The sequence below is a fragment of the Oryctolagus cuniculus genome, chromosome 11 (genome assembly GCF_051225735.1).
Source record: "Oryctolagus cuniculus isolate XC-2025 breed Fujian yellow rabbit chromosome 11, ASM5122573v1, whole genome shotgun sequence".
In the NCBI taxonomy this organism is placed as follows: Eukaryota; Metazoa; Chordata; class Mammalia; order Lagomorpha; family Leporidae; genus Oryctolagus; species Oryctolagus cuniculus.
Genome location: NC_142877.1, coordinates 68,367,167 through 68,386,243, shown reverse-complemented (window position 1 = coordinate 68,386,243; position 19,077 = coordinate 68,367,167). Strand labels below are relative to the sequence as shown.

Genomic DNA, 19,077 nt, shown 5'->3' with positions numbered 1-19,077 from the left:
TGAACATGATTTGGTTCCTGAATTTCACACAGGACTTTAAACCCCAAAGTCAAATTAATGGTTACTAAACACCAATTATGGTATTTAGGAAGTGGGCCTAGTGGGAGATTCTTAGGTCACTGGAGGCATGCCCTTGACAGGTAGGTCTTGCTAGATGGTTGGTTATAAAAGCCTAAGTTGGGCCCAATCAATCTCAGCTTCGTAGTTTACTATGTGACTCTTCCTCAGTAAGCATTACACCAATACCATACACAGTCCTCAATAGATGCCACACTAATGGGGCTTGCAGGATCTTAGACTGTGATCACCAGAACCATTAGCCAAAAGAAATCTCTTTTCTTCACAAGTACCCTGTCTCAGGTATTCCATTGTATTAATCAAAAGTGAAATAATATGTAATTAATTTATACTTTTTAAATGATTTTTTTAAACCAAAACTTTGACAATGGGGCCAGCATGTGGCGTAGTAGGTTAAGCCTCAGCCTGTGGCACCAGCATCCCATATGGGTGCCAGTTTGAGTCCCAGCTGCTGCACTTCCAATCCAGCTCTCTGCTATGGCCTGGGAAAGCAGTGGAAGATGGCCCAAGTCTTTGGGCCCCTGCACCCATGTGGGAGACCCAGAAGAAGCTCCTGGCTTCTGGCTTTGGATTGGCCCAGCTTCGGCCATTGTGGCTGTTTGGGGAGTGAGCTAGTGGACTGAAGACCTTTCTACCTCTCCTTCTCTAACTCTACTTCTCAAATAAATAAAATCTTAAAAAAAAAAAGTTTGGGTCCCGTGCCATGGCGCAGTAGGTTAATTCTCCGCCTGCGGTGCTGGCATCCTATATGGGCGCCAGTTCTAGTCCCAACTGCTCCTCTTCCAATCCAGTCCTCTGCTATGGTCTGGGAAAGCAGTAGAAGATGGCCCAAGTGCTTGGGTTCCTGTACCTGCATGGGAGACCAGGAAGAAGCACCTGGCTCCTGGCTTTGGATTGGTGCAGCTCTGGCCATTGCAGCCATTTGGGGAGTGAACCAATGAAAGGAAGACCTTTTTTTTTTTTTTTTTTTTTTAAGATTTATTTTACTTATTTGAAAGAGTTACAGAGAGAGGTAGAGAGAGATACAGAGAGGTCTTCCATCTGATGGTTCACTCTCCAGATGGCCGCAGCGGCGCCGATCCGAAGCCAGGAGCCAGGAGCTTCCTCTGGGTCTCCCACGTGGGTGCAGGGGCCCAAGGACTTGGGCCATCTTCTGCTATCCCAGGCCATAGCACGGAGCTGGATCGGAAGAGGAGCAGCCGGGATTAGAATTGGTGCCCATATGGGATGCCAGCACTTCAGGCCGGGCTTTAACCTGCTGCTCTACAGTGCTGGCCCCATTTTCTTTTTTAAAGATTTGTATTTATTTGAAAGAGTTACACAGAGAGAGGAGAAGCAGAGAGAGAGAGAGAGAGAGAGAGAGAGAGAGATCTTCCATCTGCTGGTTCACTCCCCAGATAGCCGCAATGGCCAGAGCTGAGACGATCTGACTCCAGGAACCAGGAAGCGTCTTCTGGGTCTCCCGTGTGGGAGCAGAGGCCCAAACACTCAAGCACTTGGGCCATCTTCTACTGCTTTCCCAGGTCATAGCAGAGAGCTGGATTGGAAGTAGAGGAGCCGGGTCTTGAACCAGCGCCCAAATGAGGTGCCAGTGCTTCAGGCCAGGGCGTTAACCCGCTCCACCACAGTGCCAGCCCCAGGAAGACCTTTCTCTCTGTCTCTCCCTCTCACTGTCTGTAACTATACCTCTCAAATAAATAAAATCTTTAAAAAAATAAATTTTTTTAAAAAGTTTGAAAAATACCAGTATAGAATATATTTTCTAAATGAGCCATAGTTATTCACACATTTTTTCTGTCAATGAATCTTGTATGGCTCTTCCTTTTTTATTATAATGAGTGCAGCTATGTGTTCTGTAACTCCCTGTGTATGAGAGTTTGCCTAGATAGGGAATACATCTAGAAAAGGGTTACTGGATCCAAGAGCACATACAACTTCAATTGTTTTACCTCAAATAAAGGGGAAAATATGCAAACTCAGGAAATGTTTGAAAACTTGAATAAGCAGAACATGCACAGTGCAACAAGCAACTCAACATGCAGGATTCAAGGGAACAACAGGCAGAAGTAGGAGGAAAATGAGAGAAGAGCAGTATCGGAACTATCATATTTATTGAGTGTAGTATGGGGAAGGAGGTGCAGGGGGCTCTGTGCACACATCTTCATTGCTTCCCTGCAGACCTCAGGCATGGCTTTGGTCCTCTTAATACCGTTCTGGTAAAAGTGGCGTAAGCAGCCAGCTGCAGGCCTTTTTAAAGATGAAGTAGAACTTAACAACTCTTTTTGCATGTTTCTTTTATCTTTGTGGAGATTTGTTTGAAGTCCCCCAATGTCTAGGAATTGGACAACCAGAAGTCACCTTCTGATTCCCAGAATTCTTCCTGTTCCTCACTAAGTGATAATGCACATCAAGAATTTCATAGGAGAGGCCTGACTGCAGGGGTTCTGTTCTCTGGTGGTGCCAGTCGTATAGCACGTCTTTTAGAAGAGGAAACACCTGACTTCCTGTCAGGGATTCAGGGCTATCCAGTGTTTCTAATTCCATAAGCTCCATCCAACTATGTGAGGAGCCACAGCAATGTCCAGTTTGGACCTTAAGCCTTTTTATTTTTAATCAGGAATTAAAATTTCCTGAATGTAGCACTTTCACTTATTCATCTTTGTATATAGTGTCTATACATTCTCAAATGTATGAATGAGGGATTTTTTCAATATACTAGGTCCATTTCACAATTGTACATACATACTGGTAGGAAACACAAGTTAAAAAGCTTTTTTAAAATAGTGCATTCCATGATTCAGCTTTAGTAATGTTAAATTGTGACATGTATTGTACCACCACCACATTTTCATAACAGGTAAGTTATTATTTCTTTTCTTATTAAAAGTTTTGGCCTGAAGTCTGGCATTTTGGCATAGCAGCTTAACCTGCTGACATCGGTATCCCATATGAGCACTGGTTCAATTCCTAGCTGCTCCACTTCCAATCCCTGCTAATGTGCCTGAGAAAGTAACAAAGATAGCCCAAGTGCTTGGACACCTGAACCCACATGGGAGACCCAGATGAAGCTCCTGGCTTCCCCCTGGCCCAGCCCTGGCCATTGCAACCTTTTGGGGGAGTGAACCAGAGGATGGAAGATCTCTCTCTCTGATTCTCCTCTGTAACTGACTTCCAAATAAATCAATCAATTAAAAAACAAAGCCTTGCTATGGTAAGCAAGATACAGGCGATTTGGTCAATCTGAGTGTGAGTTTTCTCTAAAATGAAGTCACCTTTGGAGAGGTGGCTAAATTCTAATTTGAAAGACTAAGTATATATGGGGACAGCATGTGGCACAGAGGTTAAGCTGTGATGCTGGCATCCTCTATGAGCCCAGTTCAAGGCCCCACTGCTCTGCTTCTGATCCATCTCCCTGCTTCAAGGGCCTGGGAGAGTGAGGAAGAGAGCCGATGTGCTCTGGTCCCTGCCACACACGTGGGACACCAGGATGAAGTTCCACGCTCCTGGCTTCTGTCTGGCACAGCCCCAGCCATTGTAGCTATTTGGGAAGTGAGCCAGAAAGATGGACAATCTGTCTCTCTTCCCGCCTTCTCTCCCTGTAATTCTGACTTTAAATACAATAAATAAATGTCGCTCCCCCTCTTCACAGAGGAACGACACTAGACCCTGCGCTGTTCTTTTGTCTGCTCGGCCCTTCCCGGGTTTGCTGCTGGTCCTTCCCGGGTTGGCTGCCGATCCTTCCACCTCCGTGGAAGGGCGGCTCTCCCTGCCACTTTCCCCACTTCCGCGGGGGAGCAGCACACCGCCGGCCGGCTCTCTCGGGAGCTGCTCAGATGTTATCCGGATGTTTCCTTTAGATGTTCCTCGTGCATGTTGTCTCTCTCCTCCTTTATAGTCCTCTTCCACCAATCCCAACTCTGCTGCCCACACGCCGAGTATGCTGCTCTCCTCCAATCAGGAGCAGGTCCTGCAGGTTATTGGTTGAACTGGAGGCAGCTGCGTAGAAGCTGTTTACTCCTCTCCCAGCGCCATATTGTGGGAGAGCAGATGCATAGAATAAGTCTTAATTCCAGTAACTTAGTCTAGTCCAAGTTGCTCCCCACAAATAAATCTTAAAAAAAAAAAACTATGTACATGTAGATGGTTAACTTGTAAAACAGAAATTCAATTGCTCTGAGAATTTAATTTCCCATTTAAAGAAACCAGATTTCTCAGGCATGCTTTTATTTTTCATAAGACATTATGAGTTTTTCAGTCTTTCTTAAAAACTTCCTATATTCTGAATTCAGTAATTTCCATACAATGCAGTTTCTTAAAAGATAGAATTTAAAGAGATAGAATTTAAAGAAAGAAGGTACTCACAAATTGTTTCACAAAGAACTCTCCTTTACCAGCAGCCAGTAAACCTGGGAATTAACCAGGACATCAGTAAAGACAATTCCCTTCTTGTTTTTGATAATGTTGTAGATCTTTAGAAAAATACTGCTTACAGGTAACAGTGTGTATATTGGAAACTAAAATGTGAAGAGTTTATCATTTGCTAAGATCTTATCATGTACCTAGGATCAATTAGATTGTATTATCTTCACTTTAGGTACAAGAAATACAGGTTCTAAGACAACTACTCATCTGTACCATTCACAAGTGTTTGAACCAAGAACACGGCACAGATTTGTTTGGTTGCAAAGTTTATGCTACTGGAAGCTTACACAAAATAGGTGTTGTTCCTGACCTAAACAGTTGGCCTTGGTTTAGCATTCTGTCTATGGAAGTGATCAGAAAGGTAAACACTGGTTGGACTGAAGCAACATTTTTCTCATCTTCTTTGGGATGGGAACTTGTTTTTAGTTTAGGCAATAGCATTGGCACATAACTGACACACCGTAGATTACACATACTTAACAGTGTAATTTGATACGTTCTGACAAGTGTGTACATCTAAGAGATCATCACTCCTGATGGGAAAATCTACAGGTTGCAAAAAAAGTTGATAACAGGCCCTGTGAAAGAACACGTGATCTCGGAAACTCAGTCTAAGACAATCCCTAAGCTCCTGTGAATGGTGAGGCGGGCCTGACATCTGAAAGTGGGCGTAGGAGGTAGGGCTCCCTGCAGTGCTGCATGACATATGTGCGCCTGTTCCTGTCCTGTCCAATCTGGCTCTCTGCTATGGCCTGGGAAAGCAGCAGAAGATGGCCCAAGTCCTTGGGCCCCTGCACCGACGTGGGAGACCTGGAAGAAGCTCCTGGCTTCAGATGGGCCCAGCTCCCGCCGTTTGCGGCCATCTGATGAGTGAACTAGTGGATGGAAGACCTCTCTCTCTGCTTCTCTGAAACTCTTTCAAATAAATAAGTAAAGCTTAAAAAAAAAAAAAAAAGCAAGAAAGAAAGTGGCCTTCGAACTCCCCGCCTGAGTCTCAAGTTACCCCGCCCACGTCTGTGAGGCTGACCCACTGCCGCCCCTCTCGCCCAGGACGCTACTCTGCATTCTCCAAATCCGACTTCTAAACCCGCAAGCAACCAGTCAAGCTTCTAGCTCCACCCTTACTCACCCCAAAGGCAGGAAGCGCGTCACCCCAGGCTCCCAAAGACCCGCCTCTCAACACCGTCCAGGACCAATTGGCTCCCTTCGTGCAGTGCGCCCGCCCCACGTCGGCGCAGTCCGGAAGGCGGAAGTCCGGTCGGCGTGATCAGCTTGTGGCGCGAGCGTCTGGAAGTTTTTCGGGTGAGTTTGGGGGCTGCTAGATCCTGTGGGCCGTGGAACTGTGGGCCCTTATAGAGTTTCGTGGCAAGCGTTGGCAGCTTTGGGACCAAACTTGATCTCTGGTTTGGAGTTGCGGACCTCCATCCAAGGCGAAGGGCCTCCACGATCTTGGGGCGGCCCTCTGGCCTCCCGAAATTGTGAAAAGTGCAGACCTCCGTCGTCGGTCAAGGATGCTCGGGTTCCCTTGGGCTCCTGGCAGGGTTCAGTTTATTGTAGACAAGGAAACATTTGAGTTTGTGATTGCTGGCGTTCAAAAAAATGTTACTAGACTAGCCATCTGTTCAACAGCTTTTGTATAACTTGTACTGAATGCAAAGCGCTGTGCACTGGGGGACGAACGGCGAACAAAACTACTTCGCTGCTCCGACTTGGTGGAGCCTGAAGTGCAGTGGGAGTGACGGTGCGGCGGCGGCGGGGCGGGGGGGGGGGGTCCTCAGGGTGCAGCCTGAATTTACAAGGAGGGAACTCGGGCGTCAGAGCAAGCTTTGGGAAGAGCAGTACCCGGCGACAGCAACAGCACATGTGAAGGCACCGACGTGGACGCAATTTGGACTTGTTTCAGATGTAATTGGAGCTTGCAGATGTGTGTGGGAATGGGGAGTTAGAGGAGATGGAATTGAAGTAGGCAGATCATAAGTGACCTTGTAGGTGTGAACTATATGAGGGAGAAGGTCACTGAAGAATTCTAAGAAAGGCTGTTAGATATGCTGTTGAGTTTTTAATGGCTGTTTGTGTCACATTGATCCTCCCCAAACTTGCACACTAAGACCTCTCATAAATCCTGAAGAGCTTTACCTTCCACTGGTTCCTGTCTGGTAGTGATATCTGTTGGCCTGGTTTCCTAAGAACGTACCTTTTTTTAAAAAAATAGTCCGTATTTACTTTTGAATGTATGTTTTTGTTAACTTCTAGGTAAAACATGGCCAAAAGCTTACGGAGTAAGTGGAAAAGGAAGATGCGTGCTGAAAAGAGAAAAAAGAATGCCCCAAAGGAGCTGAGCAGACTTAAAAGTATTCTCAAACTAGACAGTGATGTTGTCATGAAAGATGTTAAAGAGATAGCAACTGTGGTAGTACCCAAACATTACCAAGAGAAAATGGAATGTGAGGTGACAGATGAAAAAGGTGAGTTTATGTGTTGCTTTTTTTTTTTTTTTTTTTTTTTTTTTAAGATTTTTACTTATTTATGGAAAGGCATAGAGACAGTGTGAGAGAAAGATCTCTCTACTGGTTCTTTTCTCAGATGGCCACATGACATCAAGGCCGTGCCATGTACCAGGAACTCTATCCTAGTCTCCCACATGGATGGCAGGGGCCTAGGCTCTTGAGCCATCTTCCTCTGCTTTCCTAGGTGTGTTAGCAGGAAGCTGGGTTGGGAACCGAACAGCCATACCAGTGCTTGATGTGGGATGCCAGAGTTGCAAGCAGCGGCTTAGCCAACTGTACCATATTGCCAGCCCCTCTTTTTCCCTTTAAAGCTGTCCTCTACTATTCCCATACCAACTTTCCTGCAAATCTGCCATACCACATTTTTATTTTTTGAAGGCTTGGTGCTACTACAAATTGTATGCTAAACCATTCTGAAGCTAGTCCATTTGAATAGGCATGTTTTGGATTGTTCAGGGTTGGTCTTTGGTACTTATCCAATAGCCTGAGTGTCTCAGGAATAGACGAACCTCAACATGTCCTGGTTGAGACAGTTCACAATTCAGTAAGGTTGTAGACAGGATAGCAAGCACTTCGTTTTACTCTTGTAAAGTTTAGTTCCCTCTGTGAGTCATAGACCCCTATATATTCTGAAAGTCACAAGGTTTCATCTTACTTGGTTTTGACAGATCCTAGGGACCTCAGTGTTGTAATCAGAGTGTGAAGTTGGAAACTGTCTGTAAAGCTGGTTTCAGCAGAAGGAAAGGGTCACTGGTTTTTACATCCTAATGGACCAATAAGGCAGCAAACTAAATTAAGCACTCCTAACATACATACTCTAAAAATGGAAGTGTATGTTAGGTATCTTATGGTCAAGGAAGATAGCAGCATTCCTGAACCTTTCAATCCTAGAAATTTCTGTTCCCATTCTTCCAAATGACCATTTTTAATTTTCTCTTCCCATTCTATCCTTCTCCCACTCCACCAAGTAAAAATTATAGGAAGCTTTTTACTTTAGCTTTTTTGAAAAATAGGGCCAATGAATCTTCATCTTCCTACTACCCAAGTCTGTAAGAATTTCAGTCTCTTCCTTCTTTTGTTAGCAGTCCCTCAAACACTTAATTTCTTGATTGATGTTTTGAATCATTTTCCGCTTTGCATTTGGCACAGCATCTTCCTTATCAATCTCCTCTGCTGGGTCAGTCCATATATGTTCTCAGAAGTCCCACTGAAAAAGGAAAGAAAAATTCTTCCTTGAGTCCACATTTCTCTCAATCTGCTGATGTATTTCATTTCTCCTTGAAACTTCCAGGCCAGCTCTCTGCTGTGGCCCGGGAGGGCAGTGGAGGATGGCCCAAGTGCTTGGGCCCTGCACCCACATGGGAGACCAGGAGAAGCACCTGGCTCCTGGCTTCAGATCAGCACGGTGCACCGGGCCGCAGCGCGCCACCAGAACGGCCATTTGTGGGGTGAACCAACGGAAAAGGAAGACCTTTTTCTCTCTCTGTCTCTCACTGTCCACTCTGCCTGTCAGAAAAATAAAAAAATTAAAAAAAAAAAAGGTTTTGAGAAGCAGAGAAATAAAGCTCCTTCCATTGGTTCACTCCCCCAGATGCCTGCATTGGCTTGGGCTGGACCTGTCCAAAGCCAGGAACACATGAGCGGCAGGAACTCAGTTACTTACTCTGTCTCTCAGAATCTTCCTGGAACTGAATCCCAGCACTCTGGTGTGGATTGTAGAGGTCTTAATTACTAGTCAAGTACCTATTTCAGGTCCTTAAATTGTTGAAATACTTGCCTTCGGTTGTTACTTCCATTTCCTCACATGCATGCCATCCCTACCCATTTGTTCTCTCTCTCTCTCTCTCTCTTTTTTTTTTTTTTTTTTTTTGCTGCTAAGGCAAAATTCATGAAACATAAAACTAACCATACAGTTCATTGGCATCTAGTAATTTTATAGTGTGCAAATATCAGTTCTAGTTGCAAAACATTTTCATCACCCTCAAAGGAAACCCTGAACTCATTAAGCAATCTCTGTTTTCCTAAGCCCCAGTCTCTATCAACTGCTAAAGTACTTTCTGTCTCAATGGATTTTTCATATAAATGAAATACAATATATGATGTGTTGTGCCTGGCTCCTTTCACTTAGCATAATGCTTTTGAAATTTATCCTCATTGTAACATTTATCAATACAGGTTAAGTATCTCTAAATGCTTGGAATCAGAAGTGTTCCAGATTTTAGTTTATTTACATAAACTTTATTGGTTAAGCATTCTTTTTTTTTTTTTTTGACAGGCAGAGTGGACAGTGAGAGAGAGAGACAGAGAGAGAAAGGTCTTCCTTTGCCGTTGGTTCACCCTCCAATGGCCGCCGCTGCAGCCGGCGCACCGCGCTGATCCGTTGGCAGGAGCCAGGATCCAGGTGCTTTTCCTGGTCTCCCACGGGGTGCAGGGCCCAAGCACCTGGGCCATCCTCCACTGCACTCCCTGGCCATAGCAGAGAGCTGGCCTGGAAGAGGGGCAACCGGGACAGAATCCGGCGCCCCGACCGGGACTAGAACCCGGTGTGCCGGCGCCGCAAGGTGGAGGATTAGCCTATTGAGCCACGGCGCCGGCCCTGGTTAAGCATTCTTAATTCAAAAATCTGAAATCTGAAATGGTCTGAAATCCAAAACCACTTGAGCTTTGTGTCAGGCAAGCACAAATGTCTGGATTTCAGATTCCCAGATTAGGGATATTCAACCTGTACACCTTCCGTTTTGAGGCTGAGTAATAGTTGATGTATATGTCTCATATATTTTTCCGTTTCATCTGTTGATAAGCATTTGGATTGCTTCTGTCTTCTGGCTGTTATGAATAGTGCTGCTGTGAACATTTGTGTACAAGTTTTTGTTTTTTCTATTCTTTTGGATATATACATGAGTGGACTTGCTAGATCATATGGTGAGTTATTGCTTACTCTCTTTTACTAGCTACACTATTTTACATTCCTGACAGCAATGTATGAGATACACATCCTCACTTATTTTTCATTTTTCTTGTTAGAGCCATCCCAGTGGATATGAAGCAGTATCTCTTTATGATTTTGATTTGCATTTTCCTAATGAATAATGCTATTGAACATATTATCATATGCTTATTGACCATTTGCATACCTTATTTGAGAATATTATATTTAAGAACTTTGCCACCACCTCCTCTTTTTAAAAATATGTTGATTGTACTTTTATTAATAGTGTGTAAGAATTCTTTATGTATTCTGGACACCAAATCTGCTTAGGGTATATCTGGATACTCTCATTCTTGCAGTGTTCCGGGAGCTAAATGAGGATCAGACTGTGGATAGAGGAGTCTTCCACATTTGGTAAACTGTTTTCCTTAGGATTCTTTTCTGCCTTCAAGTTCATGTTTCTTGTTATTTTTACTCTTTGAACTGCTTGATTTCTTTTTTTTTTTTTTTTAAGATTTTTATTTACTTATTTGAAAGGTAGAATTACAGAGGCAGAGAGAGAGAGAGAGAGAGAGAGAAGGAGTTCTTCCATCCACTTGTTTACTTCCCAGGTGGCCGCAACAGCCAGAGCTGCGCCAATGCAAAGCCAGGAGCCAGGAGCTTCTTCTAGGTCTCCTGCATGGGTACAGAGGCCCAAGGACTTGGGCCATCTTCTACTGCTTTCCCAGGCCATAGCAGAGAGCTGGATGGGAAGTGGAGCAGCCAGGACCTGAACTGGCACCCATATGGGATGCTGGCAGTGCTGGCTGCAGCTTTACCCACTAAGCCACAGTGCTGGCCCTGATTTCTTTCTTTTCCTTTTTTTTTTTTTTTTAAGATTTATTTTATTTGAAAAGTAGAGTTACAGAGAGAATCTTCCATCTACTGGTTCACTTCCGAAATGACCACAGCAGCCAGGGTAGAGCCAGGCCAAAGCCAGGAGCTTCATCCTGGTCTCCCATGTGGGTGCAGGGACCCAAGTACTTGGGCTGTCTTCCACTTTCCCAGGTGCATTATTAGCGAGGAAATGAATCAGAGTGAAGCAGCCAGGACTTGAACCGGCCCTCATAGGATGTCAGTGTCACAAGTAGCAACTTAACCCACTAGGCCATAACACTAACCCCCAGCTGCCTGATTTCTTAGCCACAGACCTGGTCATTCTTGACCCATCTTTCCTTTATTCCCCACATCCAAACTACCAAAAATGCATTAGGAAATTTACCTATTTTCTTCCTGCTTTAATGCTTTCACCTTAATGCAAATCACCATCAACTCTTGCCCATACCAGCCCCTGCTTCCTTCTGATTCGTTTTCTACATATTATCAATGTGATCTGTCTAGAATATAAGTCAGATTTATTTGTCTTTCATGCTTACAGCCTCTCATTGTCTTTCCATGTACATAATAGAATCTAGGTCTTACTTGATCTGGTCCTGCTAGCCTTCTTAAAAAAATCACTTACCACTGGATGAAATTCTCTTTTTGCTTTTTATTCTCCCCTCAGCAGAACAGTGTAAACTCCATGAAGGCAAGGAGCTTATATGGACTGCTGCATGCCCAGAACCTAGTACATCATCTAAAATCATCATCTACCTGTTAGTTATTGAGTGACTGTTATACTCCAGGCACAATTCTAGGCACTGTGGGAACAGTGATAAATATCTAATATAATAAAAGACCTTGTGTCATGGAACAGTCCCAGGGAGGACATTCTGGACCTGTCCTTTACAGCAGTTCAGGGTGATGACAGTGCACCACAGCATAGCTGCACTGAGCTTTCTGCCAAGCCTCTTAGCAGCAGAACTGGATCTCTAGTATAATCTGGATAGGAAACATGGAGCAGCCTCTGGTTGTGACCAAGTCTTCCTCCTTTGTTGTCTGTCTGCCTCTTTCATCTCAACTATGCTGCTGAGTGCTCCATTGAGTCCGTTAGAAATGATCATTGATTAGGGCCTATATGGGCACCAAGGACTTGGGCCATCTTCTACTGCTTTCCCAGGCTGTAGCAGAGCTGGATTGGAAGTGGAGCAGCCTTGACATGAGCCCCTATGGGATGCCAGCAGCTTTACCTGCTATGCCACAGCGCCAGCCCCACTATCACTTCTGATGATGTTCTCAGTTTATTAATATGCTTTCATAGGGATTTTTTTATGCATGAGTATTAATAGTTATTTTTTTTTAATTCAGATGACATGAAAATGGAGACTGAAATTAAGAGAAACAGAAAGACTCTTCTAGATCAACATGGACAGTACCCCATATGGATGAACCAGAGACAAAGAAAAAGGCTGAAGGCAAAGAGAGAGAAAGGAAAGGGAAAGAGCAAAGCAAAAGCAGTGAAGGCAGCGAAGGGCCTGGCGTGGTAGAGAGACTCTCATTCTAAACTTGAAAAAGGCCCCACAGGACAGTTGTTTGGCAAGAATGTGTGCTTTGCTTTCAACTCTCACCAAATGAAGACTATTTCTTTTTGTGTTTTAAGTTGGCCTTTTCCCCCTTCAATTCAGACCCAGTGTTACTCCTCAGATTTTTTAGGAGAACTAAAATAAAATATTTTCTGTGGTGAATGAAAGCTGTATTTGTATTTTAATTGGATGCTGCCTTAATATCTAGGTATTATCAGACATCAAAATGCTGTCAAGTAATAATATGGTTATGGTTGTTCTTAAAACTTGGTAATTATAATCAGTAAAGGTAAAATGAATTATTACTGACAAATTTGTATAAACTCAGATTTAAAGAAAGCTGTTATATAAGCATATTTAAAAATAAAACAGTGGGGGCTGGTGCCTTCAGGGCCAACATCCCATATGGATGCTGCTTCTAGTCCTGGCTACTCCACTTCCTGTCCAGCTCTGCTATGCCCTGGGAAAGCAGTGGAGGATGGCCCAAGTCCTTGGGCCCCTGTACCCACGTGGGAGGCCTGGAGGAAGCTCCTGGGTCCTGCATTCAGATCAGCCTACCTCTGGCCATTGCAGCCATTTGTGGAGTGAATCAACGGATGGAAGACTCTGTCTGCCCTTGCCTCTCTCTCTAACTCTGTCTTTCAAATAAATAAATCTTTAAAAAAAAAAAAAACTATTTTATGAATATTACTTCTTTGGAGTTTTGGTTTTGTATAATTCAGAATAAAAATACTTTGGGTATAGATCTTGGAGTTTGATCTTTTCCTTATATGGTTAAGATACTTTACTAGTAGAGAAGACCAAATTTTTCAGTTATTTTCAGAAATCTTAATTTTAGGTAGAATTAGCATGTACAAGTCAGCATGCTTTTTAGATTAGAGTATCTGATTCATTTAATATTTTGATATTATATGGCCTAATATACAGTATTTCCCAGAGTATTTTTTTCTGAATCAAGTTTCTCCAGATGCATGGTTAAAAAAAATTATCAATGTGAGAAATACTACATACTTGAAGATTCACAAGATTTTAGGTTAGTATAGTCCCATACAGATTTAGCAGTAGAGAAACCTGTTCAGCCTTGACTGAACTAGTTTTCCAAAAAGTAAAGATACAAGAAAGCCCAGTATAATGAAATGATTTTTAGTTAAATCTGTCTTGCTATTTTGCTAATTGCACTCTGACTAAATTTACTTTTAGTTAAGCAGAATTGTGTTCCCTCAAATTTCACTATAATCTCATTTTCATTGGAACAAATATTTATTGAGTGTCTCCTATGTGCTGGAGACTTCCAAGTGCTAGGGATGAGAGAACAAGACAAGTTTATCAACTTTCTAGGGGCAGAAACTGCATCTGCCCAGAAAAAGATGCTAACTTCACAGGAAAACAACGGTGCAATGTATTACAATAAGGTCACTTGGATGTGAGATCACAAACTGCCAAGCGTACCAGTAGGCTGGAGGGTCACAACATGGAGATGAATAGGACATGACCCACATCTTTCAGGAGGTCAGGATCCGTAACATTGCCAGTAATATGTTGGAATTAGAGTCATGCATTGTTTTAGGACAGGGATCCATTCTGAGAAATACGTTAGGCAATTTTGTCATAGGAACATCAGTGTACTTACACAGATGGCTGTGATGTCACCAGATGACACTATCTTATAGAACCGCCATTGTATGTGCAGTGCAAAGTTGACCAAAATATCTTATATATAACTATTTTAATATAGTAAGGTTTATCTTAGTTTACTCAAAAATTCATTAAAAACTTGTGGGTAAGTTTAAAATATTTAAAGTCAGTTTTAAGCTAAGAAAGATGAGATGAAAGGTGGATATCATTGGTTCATGGCCTTTGTTGCATTTTGGTAGAATTGTGAATAACAACAGTTTGTGAGGAGAAAGTGGATATGTAAATGTTTATTCACGAAATGAAAAGCTGCAAATGTTACACCACTGACAAAATCATTGTAAGTATACTTGTTGACTTATTTCATCCCAGGAATTGTCTGTATCAGTGATGCACCAAATGTTTATATAACTTTTCCCAGCATTGTCATGTTTTTTAACCAGATTTCCTTTAAGAGACTATTTGCAGGAATTTGTTCGCATTTTTATTACTCAATCTCTAATTCCACTCCAATGGTAGTAGCTCATCCAGGGCCTCTCTGATAGAATGTTCATTTGCTTGTTTGTCATGAAATTTGTTTATGATTTAACTTGATAACAAAAAATCAAGCACTGCTACCAAAAAACTTCTCAAGTGTCAGATGGCCTTTGGAAAGATGGCAATTAAAGGGAAATTCCTTTGCACTCTATTGTGAGTAGCCTCTAACACACTTGAATTCTCAAGTTATACCTCCTGCAAGATTCTTCCCACCTCTGAATTTTGGCAGGAAATTTAAATTGGCATTTCTAAAGCTGGTACAGGGGTATTATGATCACTTCTCTGTCATTTTATTCTTCAAAATTATAAATTAAGTATAACATAGTCCTTTAGTTTTCTAAATAATTAGCTTATCTTTTTGAAATTTGTCATTTTGACTAATATTTTCCAGAGGATTGCTAAAAAAACCACCAGATGGAGCTCAAGCTAAGCACCAAATCATTTTGAAATTCGATTGAACTACATCATATTAGGAATTAAATGTAATGTTTTAGTTTTGCTTTTTAAAAATGTCAAATTTATTATTAGAATAAGGATGATCAAAATTACTTAAACTATTAATTCATTTAGTCCACCCAAGAATCCTATGAGTTTGGTACTAGTATTTCTATTTGCATTTGGGGAAATTGACGCGCACAGACGTCGTAACTAAATCTAGGAAGGCTGGGATTCACTTCAGGCAGTGTGATCCAGAGCCTGTTCTTGTCATGCCATCCTCCTCCTCAAGGATGTATAGACTTGCTAAGAGAGAAAGGTAATTTTAGGGTAGAATGCCTATTTTTTTGGTTCAACTTGTGACGGATTGATGATGATCAGCTAAAAAACAAGTTTTAGAAGAGCAATCATTTATAAAGCCTCAAATCAATTTTTTGGTTGTTTCCAAAAGTTATATCTAGGATATAAGTTTTTTTTTTTTTTTTTTTTTTTTTTTTTTTGACAGGCAGAGTGGACAGTGAGAGAGAGAGAAAGGTCTTCCTTTTACCGCTGGTTCACCCTCCAATGGCCGCTGCGGCCGGCGCACCGCGCTGATCCGATGGCAAGAGCCAGGTGCTTCTGGTCTCTCATGGGGTGCAGGGCCCAAGGACTTGGGCCATCCTCCACTGCACTCCCTGGCCACAGCAGAGAGCTGGCCTGGAAGAGGGGCAACCGGGACAGAATCCGGCGCCCCGACTGGGACTAGAACCCGGTGTGCCGGTACCGCAAGGTGGAGGATTAGCCTAGTGAGCCGGGGCGCCGGCCTAGGATATAAGTTTTTAGGAGTTACAGAAGGAAAAATAACTGGCTGCAAATGACTTGATTTAAATATCTGAATGGCACTGTGGTTATGATGGACAGTGATATGTAATTTAAACTAAAGTGCTGGCCACAAAATAAAATTGGGAGTGGGGGGAGTGGGCAGGATCTAAAGAGACCTCAAAGAACTGCCAAATAAATAAATACAAAGGAAATGCAGGTATTTGGTTCTTAGCTAATCTTATTAAGTGACTCACTTCTGACACCACCTGGCAGAGTGATCCAAAATTTAACTATTTTCCCCTGTATTTGCCAGCATATTTAAAACACAAATGCAAGGAAGCATTTGAGGATGAGGAGGGGGCTGTTGTTCCCAGAGGTCCTTCAGGCAGCCAGGAGTTCCAGGGCCAGGTCTGAGCCTGCTTACCAAAAAAATTCTAAAGTTTACATAGTTGAATGTCAAGAGTCTTCTGCATGTGTTTTAGAACAGGGGAGCAATAAAACTCATTGGTAGGATGGTAGTAAAAATAACAACAGCCAACATTTAGAGAATGTTTACTCTGCTAATATTTAATCCTTAAAACAAGGCCAGGAGATCAATGCTCTTATTATCCCTATTTCCAGATCAACAGTTTAAAGACATATATAAACTTGCCCCAAATCATGCAACTGTTATGCAGTGAGTAAGGCTATCCTAAAATGTAGACTGAATACCTATGAGGGCATGCTACAGGGAGCCAGACTTTGATTCAATTTAAGAAGGAACCTTCTAACCAAGACATTCATTGGAAGATACTGGGAGGTGTTAGCAGTCTTGGGTGTACTACCCATTAAGCCAAGGCTGAGCAGCCTCTTGGGATGTAGCAGAATGAATTTAAACATTGTACTTGTTGGGATGAACTCTGTTAAAGTCCTTTCCAGCCAAAAAATGCCTCTAGAAGCTGTCATGATGGGAATGAATTGTACACTGCATGATTGTAGACTCAAGTATCTTTTTGGTGGAAATACCAGAATCTGAAATCTCTTTTATTTTCTTAATATCGTTGTCTGTTATTTATTCCACTAAGTTCCACTTTAAAAGTACAGAAAAATGTTATAAACATCTGCTTTAAACAATGAATGGGGTAAAGTCCTTCAAATTTTAATTTAAAGGAAGGCATTGCTTTATAATACATTAAGTCTATAATATGCAGAATGTATTTTATTTCCTAAAGTGATGAATTGTATTGGCATTATGCTATCTTATGAAACACTTTCTCACTCTCACATTGTGTCTTTATAGTTTTCAATATTGGCAAAACCTTTAAATGGTCTTAGTTGGGTGTTGTGTATCATTGTACAGTAACTGCTAGTACATATGGTATTTCTGATCCATGTAATAAAGTACATTTGTCATGTATCTTGTGATCTGCATACCTTTCAGCTGTTACTTCATAAATCTGTTGCATCGGAAAACTGCTTTGTACAGCAATGGTTGAAGCTGCTTTTAATAAACTAATATTTTGTGTCTTTTATATGTAATCAACAGGGAGTATTATAGACTTGTGCCTCTGTGGAGAAGGATTCTACTCAACTTCTTTTCTCTTGACAATAATGGGAAAAAAATAGCTTGGGAAAAGCACAGATGTTCAAGAGCATATGTTGTTTGCTCCTAAAAGTCAGCTGAAGATCTTTTGTATTGCTCCAGAGTTGTCGGGTTTTTTTTTTTTCTTTTTTTAATACTTTAGAGAAGAAACTGTTTGAGATGTGTGATGGGGAGAAGACAGTTACAAATTTCATTGAGAGACCAACATTGGGCATTATTTGTCAAATTTCTAAAATGCCTTGCCATATGCATGTAAAGGGGTTATGTTCTTGCGTGGAGATGTAGGTAGGCAGTTGGCCAAAGATTGGTCATCTACGTGCTTCCCTACTCAGACACAAGGACTCTGCTCTAGTTTTAGTCTTTGTTCTGTCCCAAACTTTGAATTAGCAGTATCTTCCCAAAAAAGCTGGTATTTAATGACTCAATTAAAAAATGATTGTTCTTAAATATTGCCCCTTTTCCCTGTCAAGTTTGTGGATAGAGGCTGTTGTCTTTCTTGAGCTGTAGAAATTTCCTCAATGAGTCAGAACTCCAAACACTAGCCAATTGCTTATCAATAAATGTATATGAAAATATTCTTGGGAAATGCTTAAATAAAGGGATCTGGATGCCTTGGGAGAGGTTGGTATAGACGTCCTTTATAAGCAGATGAATCTGTAAGCAGAGTTGCCATAAAGAGAATGGGAACCAGCTGTTCCAAATCTCCACTGAGGAAATGGGTTTAACTGTAGCAGAAAGGATTTGGGTTAAATATAAAGAAGAACTTCCTGAATGTGAGTGTTAGTTAAAGCCAGGTATGGATTGAAAAGAGACTGTTGAATTGTCTCTGGAGAAGAAAGAGGGTGAGAGAAAGAAATGGAAGGGGGCAGGGAGAGAGATCAATCCCCATTAAATCAAGATGGCTCAAATGAAATTCTGCCTGGTGCTTTTATTCTCTTCCTCACACCCCCATCTCAAGTACACTTAGAACCAAAGTGTTACATGACCCCTGGATCTGGAGATCCTTCCCATGGAATTCTTTACTGAAAGGAAGTGCTACGGTATGACCAATGGATGAGGAAACTGGCTAATTTTCCATTCTTGCTGTTAAAGACCGGAGTCTACATTGAGCTCGCAGTGCAAGGAGGAATGTAACACTGAGCAATTGCTGGACAGGCAAGTGGTTAGTAGGCTGAGACCACTTGGACTTGGGATGAGAGAGGGCCTGGGGGACAGGTACACCTGCTATGTCATTGGTGAGCATGTGCCCACCGACTATTTCAACTAGGAAATCTCCAGCAAGACCAACGGCTGCAGATCAGACATGGCATTTGGAATTTCAGAAAACCAAAACTGGGAAGATAGGGAAAAATGGACCTTTTCCTTTTTCTTCCCTCTTGGCTATCACTGCCCTGTCCGGGTCCCCTTTTCATGTTCTGCTTTCACCTCCCTTTCTTTACATCCCTATATTCTCAGTCTTTCTCCTTCAGTCTGTTTTTCTTACATGATACACTTTAAGAAAAATTTATTTATTAGAAAGGCAGAGTTACACAGAGAGAGAGAGACAGAGAGAGAGAGATCCTCCATCCACTGGTTCAACAACAGTGTTGTGCTAAATGGGCACAACAGCTGGAGCTGGGCTGATCTGCAGCCAAAAACTTCCTCTGGGTCTCCCACATGGGTGCAGGGGCCCAGGCACTTGGGCCATCCTCCACTGCTTTCCCAGGCGCATTA

The 19,077-nt window shown here is 42.3% G+C and overlaps 1 protein-coding gene across 2 annotated transcripts; it reads left to right on the top strand.

Annotated features, from left to right (window-relative positions):
• The first annotated feature begins 5,753 nt into the window (after positions 1-5,753).
• LLPH (LLP homolog, long-term synaptic facilitation factor) lies at positions 5,754-12,544 on the top strand. Of its 2 annotated transcripts, XM_089308624.1 has the most exons (4): positions 5,754-5,802; positions 6,754-6,965; positions 10,296-10,350; positions 12,163-12,544. In XM_089308624.1, coding segments are annotated over exons 2-4 (261 nt in total). In that variant the 5' UTR covers positions 5,754-5,802; positions 6,754-6,760; the 3' UTR covers positions 12,164-12,544. The 2 variants fall into 2 exon arrangements, with proteins under 2 accessions (XP_089164750.1, XP_051701607.1); XM_051845647.3 differs by lacking the exon at positions 10,296-10,350.
• The last annotated feature ends 6,533 nt before the right edge of the window (positions 12,545-19,077 follow it).